At 36.8% G+C, this 20,199-nt stretch overlaps 1 protein-coding gene across 5 annotated transcripts in view; it reads right to left on the bottom strand.

Annotated features, from left to right (window-relative positions):
- Positions 1-20,199, bottom strand: part of DENND1A (DENN domain containing 1A) — a 545,115-nt gene that overhangs the window by 370,715 nt on the left and 154,201 nt on the right. For all 5 annotated transcript variants that reach the window (XM_037745641.1, XM_017548402.2, XM_017548407.2 and 2 more), the window contains one exon: positions 9,759-9,808. In XM_037745641.1, coding sequence (XP_037601569.1) covers positions 9,759-9,808 — 50 coding nt within the window. The remainder of the gene's footprint in view (positions 1-9,758; positions 9,809-20,199) is intronic.

The raw sequence follows: 20,199 nt of genomic DNA, 5'->3' as shown, positions 1-20,199 counted from the left end.
TTTTGTATTTTTAGTAGAGATGGTGTTTCACCATGTTGCCAGGCTGGTCTTGAATTCCTGACCTCGTGATCCACCCACCTCAGCCTCCCAAAGTGCTGGGATTACAGGCGTGAGCCACCCCGCCTGGCCAGGAAGAAATACAATTAAATTAGAGCAGATTTTGCTAAGTGGAAATAATATGACAATGCTAGTTCCTGTCAGAGAAGAACCTGAAGAGTGAATGGGTTTCCCTACCTTATGCTAGATTCAGCTTTGTCTTATAGAGGCAACAAAATAGAATTTTCTTTTCACCTTTAAATGTTTAGGTCCTATAAAACTAAATTTCCCATTAAGGAGAAATGCTTTGAAGATATATATCCATTTTTGTAAGTTACTGCAATTATCTCAGAAAAAGAAGAAAAGAGTTTTTTCTCTGAAGATTAAAATATTTTTGGTTAAAAAATCCAAATTCTAATACATGAATTTATACTAACATAAAATGCTAGAATTTGACACTGAGTTATTCAAAGGGACTCATCAACTCACTGTATTTTACAATATTCAAATTGGTAAAATATTCAAATCTATGCTATCAGCTATCAATTACTTTATAAATCATCAGAAGAAATTTAAAACTCATGGTTTACCAAGCTTTTTCCAAAGGTAGAATTCTTATTGAGTCTTTGGAAATGATATGAATTAAGCTTTCAAAGATAGGGTGGACTTTCTAAAACTCCCTTATACAGCCACATAAATAATTAAAATTAAAGGAATTTCAAGGTATTCCAATACAAAGGTCAATGGATTCTGCCTGTTCATATTTAAGGAGACAACTCCATCCCTTAGAGAGTGATTAGAGTGTACAAGAAAATCATTCAGAAAGAAAAAGTGTTCCACTCTCCTTATTTAACTAGGAAGGTGAACAAAAACAAGGTGGCAATTTAAAAGCAACGTGGTCATAAAGCAGGTGTAAGTAATGCTATCCCTCCACCTTACACAGCCAGGAGAAGGAACACATTTCTATAAAAGTTATAGAGCCGTCAAGGGGACACCAAATGCTACCTTCTTATGGCTGTTATGTTTTATCTATAAAGCTTGGATACTGTGTTACTATGGTGATTTAATACTATGTTTTAAAGGGGGATTATATGATTAATTTTAACAAGGTTGAGAACTGAAGATGTGTGAGAAACAGCATTCTAGCTCACATAATTAAAGTGATTGGGGAGAAAAGTGGGCCTCAATGGGGGAGGGGAAATCCTGTTTTATTAAAATATTTAAAGCAACAGGTCTGGATGATTCTAAGTTACAAATAAGGTTGTGCTTTAAGAAACACTACTACGTGATCATGCAAAATACAATTATTCGGTGTTTTAACTCAGGTTTCGATTTCACTTCTAGAATGTTTAAAATGAATACTCTCTGTAAGTATCATCCTAGAAAGGAAGGGTATTGATAGGACTGGATGAAAAGAAAACACCCAGGGTCTCCAGGAAAAAGAATGAATGCACCTGATTTGTGAATTGCATGTTATTAATTTCCTACTTTCTTTTTTACTCCCATTAAAAATGCTGAGAATGTGTTTACACCACAGATTCAAAGAAAGAATCATTACTCATTTACCTGGTTCAGATCCTAACTCAATCACTGACTAAATGGGCCTTAATTTAGCAAGTTACTTCAAACCTTTAAGCACCTCAGTTTCTTCACCTGGAATAACAATGAGATACTACCATCCAACCCATATGATGTTTTGAGAATAAATGGAAAAGAACTTAGTATAAAGGCCAGTCCAGAGTAGGAACAATCAAAAAGAGGGATGCAAGCTGTTGCCAACTGTGAAAACTAAAATTCGTATTAAAAGCCAGGCATTTACTTAGAATCCTCCTGATTCAGCTTTATAATATCTGTGAGCAGAGGTCTGTATTTCTCTCTCTCTCTCTCTCTCTCTCTCTCTCTCTCTCTCTCATCTGTTGGGTATTTTTCAGGAAAGAGTAATCCTCCGGGTGCGTAACTGACTGATGTTTGCATTACAGTGAAAAAGATTCTTTTTCTGGGGTGCCACAGCTTACAAGGAGGTACTTATTCTCAATTGATTCACTTTTTAAATTCCTACTAGGGTGAAGTAGAAGTCAACAAAAGCCCAAAATCAGTAGACTCTAAAAGATTGTTTTCTTGGACAATTTCCAATAAACTAAAAGTCTGGCAAGGGAAGTCAAACAGCATAACTTAAAGGGTTCTCAATCTCCAAAGAATTTATCATTCTCTCTCTCCTACTTGCTGGGGTAGTCTATGAGAGTGTTCACTATTTCTCCATAAAAATGACTCCAGGGAAAGGGTCTGCTTTCCTGGAGTCTCACCATCTCACCCAATTTTCTTGTTTCACAGGTGGGAAAACTGATATTTAGGGTTTATTTTCATTTTGTTTTCCAAGGTAATCAGGACTAGAACAAAAATCCAATCCAACTTCTGGTTCAAAGTCCTTTCCGTTCTGCCACGCTGCACTAAACACAATGAAAATCCTCCCTGGGAAGCTTTCAACTCAGTTTAAGAAACTAAGGTATGCGAGGAATTCAGATAGTTGTCTTAGCAAAAAAACATATTTTTTCCTAAGGCAGGGAGACCACATTTGAGGATCTCCAGAAATAAACCCAGGAGACCAGGGCCAAGACCAGCCCTAGATGCATTTCTCGTAGCGTCCCATGCCTAGGAATATAAAAAACAAGGGAGAAAAGCAATGACTGTTTGAGCCACAGACTTAAACCTTCATGCTGCCTTTTAAATGCCTACCAGCCATTCAGAGCCTCTCCAGCAACATTCTGCTTCATCTTGAAGTTGTTTACAGGTCCAGTGCATGAATGGTATGAAGCATGAGGATGAACAGTTTGATTCTAGTCTCCCAGTGAGAAACTTTTACATGTGAGCTTCACTTTAGGTTTCATTATCCATTTTGCAAATTGAGCCTACAACTACACTGGGCACTGTAACAAGTTCTGGATATATAACACTGAAAAATATAGACAGGGCCCCTGCCTTTGCAGGCTTTCTGTCTAGTTAGAGAGAAATGATAAACAAGTACACCACGAAACCTACAGCTTGTAATAGTGTTGTTACAAAATCAAAGAAGGAATAAAGATAGAAGAAAATGGAAGAGAAAGGCCCTACTGAGATAACGTGGTCAGAGGCAGTTCTCAAGGGATGGCAACAATATTGACCAAAAGATGAGATGGAGCAGCCACTCAAGAAATAGGGCACTGGGCTGTTTCAGGCAAAGAAAAGAGCTATGCAGAGATCAAGGAACCAAAAGGACAGGAGTACTGCTAGCGCACAGCAGACAAAGGGGAAGGGCATCACATGAAGCTGCTAGATAAAGCAAGCTCCAAACCACACAGAGTCCCACAGGTCATGGTAAAGAATTCAGATATTTTTTTGGGTGAGGGTGAGGCAATGGAATGTCATTGAATGATTTTGATTAAGAGAAAAACACAGTCTGGTTTATAACTTCAAATACTTCAAATATATGATGTGACTTACATGGAGAGCAGTTTGGAAGAAGGTATATGTAGAAGTGGAGAAAACAATCAGGAAGCAATTGCAGTAGTCCAGGTGAGACTGGATGGTGGCTTAACTCATGTAGGGAGAGCAGAGATGGAGAGGGATGGATAGTTCAAGTTATAGATAGCAGATATGAATGACAGGTTTGCAGATGGACTGGGAATTGGGGAGCAAAAAGGCAGAATATTACCATTTGATGATAGGAAAGACTAACAAGTTTGGGGGAAGATCCAAGAGTTCCATTTGGGATATGTTAAGTCTGAGAAGCCTGTAAAACATCTAAATAGAAATGTCAAGTACAGAGCTGAACACACTAGTTAGGAAATCAGAGGAAACGTTTGGATTGAAGCTATAAATTTGGAAGTCATCTACACACAGATGGTATTTAACACCATGGTAAAGACTGGGATCACTTAGGGAGGGAGTTCAGAGAAACAAAAGAGGATCCAGGACTAATTTATAGAAACACCAATTTAGAATATGGGTGAAGAAGAGACCAAAGAAAGGAGAACAGCCACGCAGAATAAACAAGAGGGAGTGGTCAACTGTATAGATGCATCAAAGATGAGAAGAGGAAAAAGCAATGTCTTATTGAATTAAGCAATATGGAGGTTTCAGATGACCCTGATAAAACAGCTCTAGTTGAATGACAGAAGCAGAAGACAGGCTGAAGAAGGCTGAGGGATAAGGGAAGTGTGTAGATAACTCATTCAAAATAGAGAATCAGAAAGCAACTGAGTGTTGTTATTATTTTTAGAATGAACACCAGAACTTGCTTTTAAGCTGTTGGAAATGATTCAGCAGAGGCAAAGATGTACGATGCAGGACAGAAGAAAAAACATTCAGGACTAGACCTTACATCAGAGTCCCAGATATGTTACTCGCAAGTTATGTGGCATAGGCAAGTTACTATACTTCTCTGACCTCATCTGAAATCATCACATCACTCTCCAGAGTGGTTTTGAGAATTAGAGATAATGTATACAAGATAACTAGCATATAGTGGGTACACAACATAAATGATCATTACTACTTTTAAGCAATTACAAAATTCAAGAGATGGAACTGAAACATTTAGTCCCCCTCTATTTATTATAGCTCACAAACAGTTATCTGTTGTCCATGGCAGGGCACCTAACTTCCACTTTTCCTTTCCTTTAGTGCACATGAAGCATAGGGCAGGAATGAAGCTTCATCAAACCACCACATCTCCCAGCCTTTAGTTCCATGAGCCTTGAAGCTTTCTTCCACAAACACACCTTACTTCTGCCTAGGCCTCAAGTTTCTCACCTTCCCTGCTCAAAGATCCAAGTGGTGAGAATGACACGGACCCAAAATATGAGGGGACCAACAGTAAGTGACATACTTGGAGACAGAAGGCAATGCCTACCTGCTCGAGAAACTCACCAGATGATTCTAAGAACAGAGTTCTGTTCACTGCCTCTACATGAGCTTGACAAAGTCAACATGAAGCATAACTGTAGAATTAAAAAGCATCAAAACCAGAAGGAACAGCAGAGATTGATGGAATCCAATTCCCTCATTTTATCCATGAAAAAATGAAGAACCTCAGGGAAGACGTCACTTGCCTCACAGCACAGAGCAGAGCAGTGGTAAAAGCAAAACTAAAACCCAGATCTCCTGGTTGCTGCCCACCACATTGTCCATTAAGGCCCAACTGCTTCATCGTCATCAACACTGTAGCAAATAATCATGGGGCACAGCTGAACCTATAGTGTAAGCTAAACCAAGGGACTACAGTGGGCCAAGTGGGTTCAAGTTTGAAAGGTAGAGCAGGGTGAATCTACGGAGGAGAGTTCTGAGAAGATAAGATGTTAATACACTATTCCTATGTCTGTGTGGGCTTCATTTTCTTCTTTCTCTCAATTTCCTACTTCTCTACAGTATGTATACATTGCTTTACTGCCTTTGAAATAAATAAAACTGTTTTTTAGGTTACTTATGCTGTGATGTATCTTATGTAGGCAGTATGGGAAAACAGGGAAGGTATGGTGGAGTTGGAAGTCAGGCAAATGAGGGTTCTGCAAGCATCTCTACCACTAACTAGTAGTAGGAGCTTGGGTAAGTTATCGAGCCTGAGCCTCTGTTTCCTCCTGGGTGGAATGAGGATAATGGTAACCTTGCAAATTTGTAACCTTTTATTACAGGAAAAGAACACAGGACAACACCTGGCACATAACAGATACCCAATAAAATGGTAAGTAGCATTTGAGCCACTTTTGCATCTAGGGTTACATCCTGACCATTAAATGATGCCTCTGCCCCTGAAGAGATTATTTCATTGCATTTCACTATGATTCATTTGTGTGTGCCAGTATAATTTACAGGAAAACAGAATGGTAGCTGACTTTCCAGGTTCTGAAAGAGGATAAACACAAAAATGGAAGAGAATAGCTTTTCCGTCATCCAATGCATCTCTTGAGTGCTTTGACTAACTGAAGCTGGTTGTCAGCTATCAAGGGCAAGCAAGTAACAAACATGATATGGAATGGTACAAGTCTTCTTTTTTTTTTTCTTTTAAGAGACTACTTTCATTAGTAATAATGAGTTTTTGAGAATGATACAGGGATCTCAACATTGACACTTCACTACTTCCTTCCACCAACAGCTTCATGTACAGTGTAGGGTAGAAATAACGCTGGATTAGGAATAAGAGTACTGGTGCCTTTCCCAGCCCTGTAAATTACATAATTGTGACCATAAGCAAGTCGTTTCACCTCTGTGGATCATGGTTTTCCTTTTATAAAATGGGGAGTTTGAACCAGATGAATTTCAGTTTTAAAATCCTGTGGTCTTGTTCCCACACATTTTCAAAGCCTCCTGTGGCCAGAGCCCAGGTTCTCACAGTCACCCTCTCCCCAGCAGGCTCCATCTGCTCTGGCTGAACAAGCTCTAGGCTCATTGGGGCTTCTCCTCTGCTTTGCTGTTCAGTGCAGATGAGGTGTTACACTCTCCTTTCCACTTACCCACTTCTTCCTGTCCTGGCGGACTCAACACAATTCTCCCCAATCCTAAGAAGTTTTCTCTGACCATTTTGGTCCTCTCTAACCTCACTATCCTTTGGGTTACTGTTTAAAATATCTTTATAATACTTCCTGGACTAGACTGGGAGGGCAGGGCTCCAAGTCTGAGACCATTTCTGTTATCCCCCATACTACCCAACACAATGCACTACATCCTGAATCTTCCTTTGCTCTTTTGTAAAAAAAAAAAAAAAGATGCCATCATCTATCTCCTAGAGCTTCTGGGAAGAATAAATGATAGAGTGATGTGGCAGCCCCCAGCATTTTGACTAGAATCGATAAGGAAATCAAATCCTAGTTTCCTTCCTTTCCTCCCTCTCTATATATTTGGTGACTGGTCTTCCCTGCAAGGTGGTCTACTGAAAAATGTATTTGTCTGGTTGTGCTAAGAGAACCTTGGGCAAGTTCCGATTTCTCTGCAGCTTAGATTTTGTTCAAATGAAGATAATGGCACCTGCTCTTATCTCTTATGATAGGAGGATAAAATGAGATAATATATGAGGAAGCAAATTCTTTTGAAAAGCTGCCAGCTTTATTATGTTTCCTAAGTCCTAGTTTCAAAAAGAAAAATCTTAAAACAAAACAAGAGACAGCAAGATGTCAAAGTTAACAGGTGATTTGATGATGACTGTGAAAATCCCACTCTTGATATAGACTAGAAACGTCAGAAAGTTGTATTACTGTTCCTTGGGGTAGAAAAGCAGAGATACTGAAAAGATTAGGAAGCTTTCTTTTTTGAAAGAAATCACCTGGGGCATTACTCGTCTCCCAAGCTGGCATATTTTCTAAGTCAAACAATATCATAAACACATGTAGGGGGCTTTGTGGATCTCAGAATCTGGAGATATCCATTTGACAGTGCTAACTGCAAACTAATAAAAAGCTGAGACATTGAAACCCTTATGTTTCTTATAAATAAACTTTATTCATTATTATTATCTCTTCTGTATTAAAGTATACCAAGGAAAGATGAGAGAACAGAAAGAAAATATATAGTCCCCAAATAAAGTGGTTTTTTGGTATCAATAAAAGTTATTAACACTCATAGGGTATATAATATAATACAATGTAAGAAAGAACTATTGTACATATTAAGAAATAAAATATCCAAAAAGAAACATTCCCATACTCAAATCCTTTTGTTAATTTAAAAAAAAAAAAAAAAAGAACAGGATTCGGGGAACATAATTTGGAGAGAGGGATTCTGGAAGAAAAATATATTTCTAACAACAACAAAAAGGAATCAGATATTATTGGTAACAAAAAAGATTTTAGAATTATCAGTTAAGGACTCAGCTTTTCTGCCATTTCAGAATGTAATCACTCAGACAGGTAGGGAAGTAGAAGTGTATGTGTGGTATAAATCAGAGAAAAAGAAATATAAGTGTGTGTATGTGTGTATGCATGCACATACCTGCACGTGTGCTGGTGGGAAAGAGAGAGATTTAATCTCTATGCATTTCTTATAAGTTTACAAAGTCAATTAAGAAACACCTATACAAAACAAATCAACTCTAACAAGAAGTCATGTAAAAATGTTTTCTCTTATTTTTCTTTGTTAAATACCTAACGACATTTTTAAACATTTCAGCTTTACTACTTTTTATAAATATGTCTTTGCCATAATTTGTCATACATAAGTGGCTGGAGGAGATTTCATACACTGCTAATTCATACATATAAAATGTGAAATCTGCATTAAATATCTTTAAACAAAACCCTACTTTCTTGCTATTTTTAAGAGGAATAGGCTAAAGAAGAGACAAGAGGACTCTCATTACAAAGATTGACCCTCTTAGAATTAAGGCTATTCTTTTTTGAGCATCAACCTGCTACTAAAACATTCCTGGTACCAGGATTTACAAGGTCTGAGTATGGAAATACTACAATGGTTGATTGGCTTAAGAAAAAATAAAATGTTAGAACCAGGGAGAGCAGTGATTAGAAGTGGCTGGCAACATTCCAGAGTTGCTTTTTAGTACCCTTTTAAACTCCTTTGGCTACTAATTCTCATCTCATACCATCTTTAGGTTTATGCCAAATAAACCAGGACAGTGATATTACAACGTGTAGAAAAGATCCAAGCAGCATACTACCCACATATACTCTAAATCACTGACATCTTACAGGCTTTGCCTTGTTTCGGTACACTAAAATACATGATAGAATCTTTCTGAAGAGGAGCACAAATTTTACAGCTTTCTTGGACTATATTATGGCATTTCTTACTTACAAAGTTATTTTCTACAACCTCTCTGTCAATAAAAGTGGATTTTTAAAGATGTAATGTATGTACAGTTTCATAGTTCAAATTTCCATTAAGAGAAACCTGAAGAGACAACAATCAAGTGGGCATATAAATGAATGTAAAACAATAATGCTTCAACTGTAATGAAAACGAGTAGACATTTCTTGAAAATAAAATAATTGTCATTTTATTAATATCGTTAATAAATTAGGTTTATAAAGTTAAAAAAAAAAGCTCTTCTAAAATTTTCATTAACCAGTGACACGTTAAAAAGAAAATAAAACACTCAGACTATTTTAATTGACTTAGAGTTCTTAGATTTGCTCCTAAGAAACAGTTTATCACAATGTAAATACTAAGGAAATGTTTAGGCAGTTTTGTACTTTTTAAGTCTTGAAATCTATAGAAAATTCTGCTTTCCCCAGATACCATTCTTAGCCATCTAGACAAAATATAAAACACTATTTAGCAATATTCTCTTTAAATAGCTGAATACCTTTAAACAAGATAGGGCTAGGCTGATTTAAATTATAAGTTGAAGTCTGGGAAAAACAAAGTCTATATAATACAAAACTTTGGAGTCAAGTAATATTACTTGTTTAAGACAAATATATTCATATTTAAATAACAAATAGCATCAGACTAAATACTAACCATTCTTAATCACAGTTTAAGTCTGATAACCAAAATCAAAAATTTAATGCCATACAAAATACATCTCACAAACTAACCAATGCAAAGTCTAAGCTTTAAACTTTTTGATAGTGTCAATAAAAACCCCAGGAAGGGAGAATATTGCAACTCTCTTTGGAACACAGGTATCTTAAATCATGGTTAAACAGACAGAATGTTAAGAATGGTATGGTTTTTATTTTCTATAGCAGGTTTATTGACACTTTTTTTTCTAGTAAAGTTTGAAAATCTGACACTACCTGTCAACATAGAAGGGGAAACAAAACTTGGTCAAAGTCTGTAGAACTTCCTGTGGAGAGAAAGAGAGATAATTTATACATCTAATGGGACCAATAAATCTAACATTAACCACAGCACACAATCTAGCAACTTTACCCTAAAGAAAGAGGAGACAGATGAAGAAATATGGGCTTTATCAATTACATGGGAGGAGTACCAGGCAGTCAATCATGAGAAATAATAAACATGATCAAACTTCATTAAAAATGAAAAATTAATCAAGAATCACACATGGGCAAGCAGCAGGAGCCATGCAGGAAAGCTCTGAAGGGAGGGAGGCGGTTGGGTTGCTGAGTGTTAACACCCCTCCAGGGAACATCTCCAGCCTGACCATATGGATCAGAGTGAATAACACCGAGCCACATGGGTTTGGCCTGGCAGGGCCGCTGTTGCTGGCACCGTTTTTGCCTGTTACCTAGGAACAGAGGGGGCCGGGATTAGACAACGCTTCCCAACATCAATAGGCCAAATCACAGCAGAATGGAAAGCCAACTTGAAGATAATTGTCCCTGAACATTGTCAGCTACATTTTTTAGAGTTTAAAACTTCATTTACTTACTTTATAAAGAAGTTGCCATTTTTGGCATACATTTATTTTGGAACCAAACTGTAACAATTTTAAGTATGTACTATTCTTATTGAAATTAATTGAACAGACTCACCAGCTTGTAATTTATTAAAATCTAAAGCAAACTACCACTTTAAATGTCTTTTTTAAAAATATATATATATACATATATAAGTACATAAAGCCAGGCACATTATTCAGGATTAGGGCACACAAAATAAGGTGACATCTCAACAACTTATTCATAAAATAAATTCTTACAATAACAACAACAACAAAAGTACATGACACACAATATACAGTGGTGTGTGACTTTCCCTAAAAGACTCATTTCATATATATAGCACATATACACATAGCTAACCACATAGACAGGTAGTTACTATTTCCTTCATAGAATTTTCCTTAGCTTGACTTAATTTAACTGCAGACTTGGACAGCCCACAGTTGGTGCTTATCATAAGTTCACAGACCAATGTTATAAATTTTAAAAAAGTATTCCTTTCATGCATTTGATTTGCTTTTTAAGTATTTAAAATCCCAACTTCAAGACAAAATGAAGAACACATTTTTCAGTCATTGAGAAGCTGGTTCAAATTAAAACAAACCTGCCCATTGCAAACCCTAATCCAAGTGATAAATTAAAGATCAGTTTACAAATGTAGCACTTTTCTAACCAATAATAATGAATTATCAATGCTAACTGAATTGATGCTTCTCGCTTCATTTATTTTTAAAACCAGTTCTATCATTCAAGAAATAAACCACATCAATCTAATAACCCACTCAATGAAGCAGAAAGCACACTGACTTGCTCTGCCAGAGCATGTTCCGCCTACATAATTCAATTGAGCATATCCTATTTTTTAATATCATCTTGGACTGGCACTATGTATATCACAGCACTGTTAAGGCATGTCATGAAATAATATAATAAATGAATAGGAAATTAAGAAGTGAAAAAGAGTGGATGAGAACACCTCAGCATATCCTAAAAAACACTATTTATAAATTAATTAATTTATAATGTGGCACTCAGGCATATACATTGTTTATAAACTAATCACGCTTAGATAAACTGCAATAGGTAATACAGAATCAGAACAAAGGCAATCTTTCAGTGCATAATGTTATTATCAGGCAAAGATAGGAAAAAAGATCACATAAAACATTTAATGCCTGTAGTGTTAATTAATTATAAAATATACTATAATTCGCATACACAAAATCCTTATGATTTACACACAAATTCCTTACAAATTTCCTTCCACTTCAAGTTTTGACTAGTAACAGAAAGCATCTCTTAACTTCAGTATATGAATCTGCTATTCTTTAAAACTCAGTATTCAGTGCTCACTCATTGACAATATCAGCTACAAAGACAGCTATCCTTTACCACTCAAAAGTTACAAGTGCAGAAAGTACTTCTCTACTCTATGCTGCAGTTGCACTGGCAAAAGGCCTCAAAGATTTTTGAAAGAAAAGACCCCCATGGCTATGAAATGGCATTGTGCTCTACAGCAGAGTCAAAGGAATCTAATATGCCCAACTTATTACTCACCACAATATAGAAACTTCTTACCACTCTCTAATGTCAATAGTAATAACCAAACTTGAACTTGTCTGTCAGGTAATATTAGAACAAATATCAAAATACCCAATGTAAGCTGAGTGTAACCACCCACCAGCTTTCCTTTTTACCAAAGCAAACAGCAATAAATCTAATTAAGCAATGGGGCAGGGGGAGGGGAGGGAGAAGGGAATATAGGCAAACGTAGGCACATGTTGGTACATTACAATATGTTTCTTCATGTTTGTGATATTACAAGAGCTTGATATTCCAATTTAAATCAAACAAGATGGTGGTGTGCTGTCAGAAGAAAAAACAAAAATGAGCATCTACTCTGTGTTCAGCATATTCACACATTATCAAATTCAGACCTGAGATATCTACTTCTTAATTTGGGAAGGGGAGGACAGGAAGAGGGAGGGAAAAACAAGCAATGTTCTCTGTAAATTAAAACGGCAATAAACCAATTAAATAAACAAGTTACATAAACCAATTTTCTTAATACAGATGTTTTCCTTACATATAAACATTCATGCCTTATCCTCTTTTCCCAAAGAAAAATACAATTATTTGAATATGAAAAATACGACTCTCTGAGAAAGGGGAACTTTAAAATCCTGATTTAAATATATTTTGAGCAGCACATTCATGGCAGTGTCCCACAGTCTTTAAATATTAACTTTATTGGGACATCAGTCATTAACCAGTTACCAACCCCTTTTTCTCGCTAGAACTTGTGTCTTTGGCTAGGGCACCTTCTTTGTAGATGGTAATTTTTTGTTCTTGTTCCCGTTTCTCTTGCCTACACAAGCTCTTTTAGACAACCAGCCTCGGTGCAACTTCAACTACTGCCACATAAATCGGATCTTGGGGATGCAGCACAGCTGATGAAATGTAAATGACCTCATTGCTAAGGCAGGGGATGGGGAGGGTTGTGTGCCAGCTCTCCAGATCAATTCCCAAGTTTATATTTTCACAAATCTTTTTATGTACAGTTTGATTTTTTAACATTTTAATGAGCAAAAAAGTGAATCTATAGTAGCCAGTCACCACAGTTAAAGTGCAGGGCATGAACTGGATCCCAGGAGGAAACCAGTCCACCATGTCACCACTGGCTTTAGGACATTTGCCACCTGGTTCCATGTCCCCAGGTTCCAACTCTTTTCATAATCAAAACACTGCTGACATTATAAACCCCAGACGGGTCTTCTAAAATCCCTCCCAATCAATATATCCAACACAAAACTTATTGGAGACAACAGTGAGCTCATTGATTAAGGTGAGTTCAGTAGCAAAGTTTTCAAAATAAATGAGACAAGAATACAGCATTAAATCCTTTTGTGTCACCATACAATTTATGAAATAGGCAATTCCAAAAGGGCTTTTCTTCCTAACAAAATATATGATACTTCATGTGGGAAGAAATAAGAGCAGAGGGGGCAGGGAGGAAGTGCGTTAGAGAGGCAGTTGCACAAATCTTTCAGCTATGCATACGTGAAGCAGCAGATTGCATAGAGTAGTAGAAAAGTAGCATCTACAAAGCTCTCCCCACAAGAAGATACCAAGCCTCTTGAACCAAAATATGAAATTAACACATGTAATGCTGGACACACTTGCAAATGAAATTCAGCAATGAACTCAAGATTCATTTCAGTCTGCTTTAGATTCACTTCATCCAATTCTAATTCTCATCTGGTCAGAAGGCCCGAATTTACTCCAATCTGGAGAAATTAGATTACACTCAGTTGACACTGAACCTAAGAACCCAGTAAACTTTTAAATGTATAATATTATAGAATCCTATCTGGAAGCAAAACTTTGAAGACTAAATTCAATGAAGTTAACTGGGATTATTAATGATAAGGCTAAACTAATTCACCCTGACCTTCGGGTGCTAGGTAGACGGGTATAGGAAATCCTGCAACAACCAACATTCCAGATGTCAAATACTTTGTTTTCATTGCTTCATTGAAACCTATAAACAAAAATTAGTTTTATTTGGCAGATGAAAACAACTGACAGTCAGACACAGACATACACACCCCATAAATAAATGCCATCTGAAAGATGAAAGTGCAGGGTGATTATAGTGTCCACTGGAGTTACAGAACATAAGATGATGAGGCATATTCTCAATAGTTCAAAGGGAAAAAAATGTGTGCAGAAAAAGATTTAAATAAAGAAAAGAAAAAGCTTGAATAAATGAATGTATTTTAAAATATGTAAAGCTACAATTAACCTCTTTGTGGCTTGCTGAAAGCTGATGTAGCAGTTGATGATTTACCTTTGTCCAAAAACAAGAGTGAAAGAGGGAGAGGAAGGGAAACCGTGGGAGAACGTTTCCTGGGTTTCTTATATCTAATTTATTTGTTCATTTCAAAATGTAGGTGTGTGATGAAAAGATCAGCAGAGCTCAAATTCCTAAAATACTCCCTATGTTTAAATTTTTTTTAATACCATGAGGGAGATGCTGAACCTCTAAGTCCTGCAATTGTGAGCAGTGCCACTGACTTAAAAGAAAAGCCTCTGATTGATGATCTTAAAACTCAAGTTGAAACTTAAAAACAGAACACACACAAAATCCAAACATACAAAAAAGCCAACAAAATTTCTACTTTAAGCCATTTCAAGTTAAAACCAGGGACTCCCAATGAACGCTAACAAAGGTTTTAAATGCTGATGATTAAGAAGGGTAAAGCAGTTGTTCTTGGAGGCTTAATTAGCACCAAGTTCAAGAATGTTGATCAGAAGTTTCCTAAACGTGAACACAGGAAATAAAATTTTTCTCCTTCACTGTAAGTGTCAAATTAAATCCAAGGCCCATAGTGTAATTACAACCAAATTTTAATATTCTTCAGTGGGAAAAAGAAGCCTGGAATAAGAGGTTTTACAGAAAGGCCTTTCAACACCCAAACATAAAAGCCAGGTCAAATTTCTAACAACGCTGCTCAAATGCTACAGAGTCTGCTTCCTTTCTTTGGTACATTTCAATATTTACCCCTAGTTTACTTTTTATAAACTTCAGTTAATTCTGAGTCATAATTTTGCTAATTTGTGATATCTAATATGTAGTTTCAACGTTGTAATTCAAAGGTAAAATTATAATAAATCCATCAAATTCTATAAACATATATTATATAAACTGAGTTCCTAAATTATCGAGGACAGTAAGTGCAGAAGAAGGCGGCTTTTGACAGCAAAAGAGACCCCTCCGAAACTACTTTTAAGTATAAACCTTCATGGCCTTTGAAGTCTGAAGCAAAAAAAAAGAATCTTACTTTTAAAACTTTTTAATACAATTACTTTATCCTTTTGCATCCTCCCCTTTCTTCGAACTTATCTAAAACAAAGTTGTTCCATGATCACATAATATCCTCTATTCCAAGATTCCCTTTTATTAATTTTAAATCTCACACAAAGTGGTTGAAAACGAGAGAGCTGTATTTATAAGGTCAGCATGAAATGGCAAGAAAATTCTTCACACTTGCTTCAAATGCTGTACTTCCAAAATGAACAAATTATTTGGTTATGATCTCTTAACAATTAGCATTCAGTGGCATCAGAATTCAGTGGTAATTTTAGAGTAATATGATTACTCTAAAATATTTTCTCTTGCTCATTTTCTTAAGCATTTTAATTCCTGTTATCTGAATATTTATGTTATCAATATTTCCAAAAGGAAGGCGGGAGGAGGGGACACAAGTCAGAATATACCAAAGGAATAGGGGTCCCAACAGTAAACTGCAAACATGATTTCAGTGAAGAGGCAACTTGCCCTTAGGAAGATACTATTTAAAAAGAAAAGAAAAAAAAAAGAGCACTGATAAAAATACTATTTTGTAAGCATATTAAAAGCTGTCAGCCTTTAAATATTTTAAATGCACACAAAAATGTGCACAGATGGGCAACTTTTCTGCTCACATTAGTCTAGAGAAAAATCTTTCATTATCAAGCTCAAAGTCCTTGAATTTTTTAAACTTAATTGTGCCTCTATTTCTTAGAATTCACACCCCAAGGCCAAAGCTTTCCTGCCACCAGTCCTTCAAATCTGACTTGGACATTACACGGGAGGAGGCTCCAAGCCTCCCTGAGGTCTCACTCCTTTTACAACACACGAAAAAGCAGTCGATAATGGGCCCATGCTGAATTCACTGCTCTCGACGTCTCCTCTTGGGACACAAGCCTAGCAGATGTGATAAAAACTGTGTCAGAGAAGTGGCTCTAGTTTGTGCCTTAATGACAACTTAAACCTCTAAACCAATACAACCAAAGGACTAACAGAACTGGCTGTTACCTCTCTCTCCTGCCAATCTTCAAATATCTCTGAACTAAATTAGCACCTCTACCCACAACTTCCCCTGCCACCCCACAAAATCCATTCTAATTTTAAAAGATAAACGAATTCAGCAAACACCCGTCGGTCGCATAAGTGTCTGGGCACTGTGTGTGTGTGTCCTGTAATTAAACCCTAACACATATTTCATGTAGTTCATATTTTCTCAAGGTATGATTGAGCATTCAAATATCTTAAAGGACTGCCTAGTAAACTCCCTCTGATCACCACCCCAGTAACCGTATTAACACATACAACTGGTAGAGTTACAGTTTCCAAAAAGTACCTAAAGGTCTAAAAATTATTTTTAAATATGTTCAATCATAGGGAAGAAAAGTGATATACTGAGTTATTGAAACATTCTAATTATTAAAATTTATACAGGAGAATTTTTTAAACGATGGGTGGCTATATTTTTAACTGTAAGAATGCTTTGTCTTACCTAATGATATGGTACCAAAAAATAGATTTAAATGTGTACTTCTGATAACATTTTCTAAATTCTATAATTCAGCCTTCAGATGATAGGTCTTTTTACTCAGAATCTTGAAAGCCTATTCAGTCACAATTGCATACCCACTTAATCAGCAATCATTGTTCTGGGATGCAGGACTTTGTTGTCAAGACAAGCACCAAAACCTTAAAAAATTTTTTTTCAGAACTGGCATAAGAAAAAAGTGATCTTTGTCAGACAAGGACAAATTTATGCAAATCTTTTATAAACATTCACAAACATTTATTTAGCTTTTGAAATGTTGGCCTCATTTGAGAGCATGAAAATGAGGGGGAAGTAGGAAAACGCAAAGGACAGCTTAGAAGCTGGCACGCTACATAAATATTCAGAAGGAAGATTATAGGATTCATGTTAGGCTGTCTTAGGCTTCTCCAAAGTCCACACAGAATAGCAAAGAACAAAACTAACGAGAAGTACAGCAGATGTTAGACAATACATCAGCCTCTTTTCCTCTCTCACTTGGCTATACTTGGACGCTTTTATATTTTCTTTCAATATGGTTAGGTCATTCAAGGATTCTCCTATAGACTCTGTATTGTGGCTACAGATCTATAAGCTGAAGGTCTGTCAGCTTTCCAAAAGTTTCCAATGAAAAGGCATTATGCAAATTCTACCTCTCTTACCCTCTTTCAGGGGGGAAAAAGGCCTCCAGTATGCAGTCATCGGAGTATTGGAAGCCCCAGCCTTCATTTCTGTATAGCTGTGTTTGCCTCAGGGCCACGCTGCTTGTTTTGACAGTGGATCCCCCTAGATAGTTGGGATTAGTCGAGCTTGTTTAGATAAACTTGAAATCAAGGCCTTCTCTAGGTAGACAGCTAGATGTAGCTACCGAGTTTCCAGCTGCCTCTTCCTTTCATCCCAAAACAACTGCAGATTCACAGTAGCTATCACAGCCACAGGCTATGTCACATACCTAAGTACAAAATTAAAGGCTGCTAAAAGAAGCCTTTGTAAGTCTTAGTGCTAAAATAAGGAATCTGTACTGCTTGGTTTATACAAATTATTCTAGCACTACCAGTATGGAACTGAAATCATCAGTTAACAAGGCATATTAATCAAGGTTCCTGGCTTCTTCTGATAGACAGGACCATAGTTTGGTAATATATCTGACCTTCTGCTTATTAGCTCTTGTATGAGAATAATAGCCTAAAATGTTGAAAAGGAAATAGGCTTTATTTATCCAGTGGCAGGGAATGTCAGACACCGTCAACAAACATTGTGAGCAGAATATGAAAATCAAAATGTAAATATCAAATCTGCTTTTGAGAGAGAATTATTTAGCAACTGATTAGACAGAGTCTCACTAAGCAGTCATCTGTTTAGTGTTACAGAACTGTTTCAAATCAACTTTTATATCCTAGAACTTGCAGATTCTGATAGAATAGGAAGATACAAGGAGGATTCAAGACTGAAAAAAAAACTATGCTCAGAACAGATTGATAACATCTCATTACAAAGACAGAAGGAGGTGATATGAAACACTACTGAAATAAAGAAATTACATAATTCAAAAAGTTTCTAACATCTAACACTCAAGGATTTTAATTTTTTGCAACTAGAAAAAGTCTCTTCAGAAGACCAGCAAAATACAATAAAATAATACAATCTCGCATATATATTTGATTTTACTTTGCATATCTTGCTGCAACATACAAATTCTAGTGTTTACTTGAGGCTGTCTGGGATAAATTAAACACAACAATGGTACCAGAATATGCTGACACTTCCCAGAACTATTCTGAAATATCATACGATACAGAAGTCCCTTTATCCTCTGTCTGCACTCCTCAAATCATACAAGGCACTCTTTCAATCAAGTCTTCATTTCACCACCAAAAATGTGTTCTCCTGATTCAACAGGTAAGTCACTCTTTAAAAATGTTAAGACATTCAAGACATTCTGGAATTGAAGTCATCACTTTGAGCTTTTCCTGTGAAATTTTGGATTCCTTTCACATGCAACTTATAACCTAAGAAGGGAGCCGGCAAACTTTTCTCCAAAGAGTCAGATTGTAAATATTTTAGGCTTTGTGGGCCACTTATGGTCTCTGTCACATGTTCTTGTTTGTTTTTTTTTATTATCCTTAACAAGGGTAAAAAACCATCTTACCTCACAGGCCATACAAAAATCCAGCCCCAGGCAGGATGTGACCAGCTGGCTTTAGGCAGTAGCCTGCCAAACCCGATCTAGAGTGTTAAGGAGCCTGGCCATACAACGTAACCCAAACAAATTCACCAATACCCAAAAACCCAAATTCAGAAATCCCAAAAGGTAAAATGGCAATGACAATCATGTTGGTTCTCTGGTAATTCAACAATTCACACGTGATTGTTGCCAAATGACCAAATGCCTATTGCACACAAATGTGCTATTTAAAAAAAAAAAAAAATGTTTAAAGTATAAAGAATTAAAAATAAAACATGTTTCCAACACCCAGAATTCACAACTGTTTTTGAGGCATGGACTCTTCATAGAAATAATTCTTAGATCAATATAGTTCATTTCTTCAGGTAAGGTCCATGAGTTTTTTTGACAGATAAATGAATTCATGCTCTACGGATAATTGAGAGTTCCTCAGTTTCAGGTTTGTTTGACTTAGAATATTTTTAAAGCAATATTAAAAGAGGAGAAATCCTTTTCTGGTTCTCTACTCCTCACTCACTCAAAACATATTGCTTGTCCAATGATGTCTTTTAGATGAAGAATACAGAGGTGCCTCCTCCTGCCTCTCTCACTGCTCTATTTCTGGGCCCCTTCTCAACTCCCTTCCACGATTTTATCTTTCTCCTTCTCTCTCTGCGTCTTCCTCTATTAGCAGTTTGCCTACACTTTAGTTTCAACTATCAGCACAAGGTAAATGACTCTCAAATTCAAGTGTTCAATTCTGAACTACATTTCCAGCTCCAGGTTCCTATTCTTTTTGGTTTTGTTTTTTTGTTTTTGACACAGGGTCTCACTGTGTTGCCCAGGCTGGAGGGGAGTGGTGCAACCTTGGTTCACTGCAACCTCTGCTTCCTGGGCTCAAGCAATCCTCTCACCTCAGCCTCCTGAGTAGCTGAGACCATAGGCACACGCCACCATACTCGGCTGATTTTTGATTTTTGGTAAAGATGGGGTTTTGCCATGTTGCTCAGGCTGGTCTCAAACTCCTGAACTCAAGTGATTCAAGCTAAAGTGATTCACTTTAGCTTCCCAAAGTGCTGGGATTACAGGCATGAGCCACTGCGCCTGGCCTCCAGCCTCCTATTCAAATGGTCTGTTGGACATTTCTTCCCCACATCCCACAGATACTTTAAGCTCAACATGTCTGAAAACCAGGCTTGTCATCTAGGTTCCTGGTACACTGCTGCTTGCTAATCCCTTTCCCCTCATCGAAAGAAGAAAGGATCTCAGGTCACCCCTAATACTGGCTGGG

The sequence above is a fragment of the Cebus imitator genome, unplaced genomic scaffold, assembly GCF_001604975.1.
Source record: "Cebus imitator isolate Cc_AM_T3 unplaced genomic scaffold, Cebus_imitator-1.0 Scaffold206, whole genome shotgun sequence".
NCBI classification, from domain to species: domain Eukaryota; kingdom Metazoa; phylum Chordata; class Mammalia; order Primates; family Cebidae; genus Cebus; species Cebus imitator.
The sequence above is the reverse complement of the archived record's forward strand: the minus strand, read 5'-3'. Positions and strand labels throughout refer to the sequence as shown.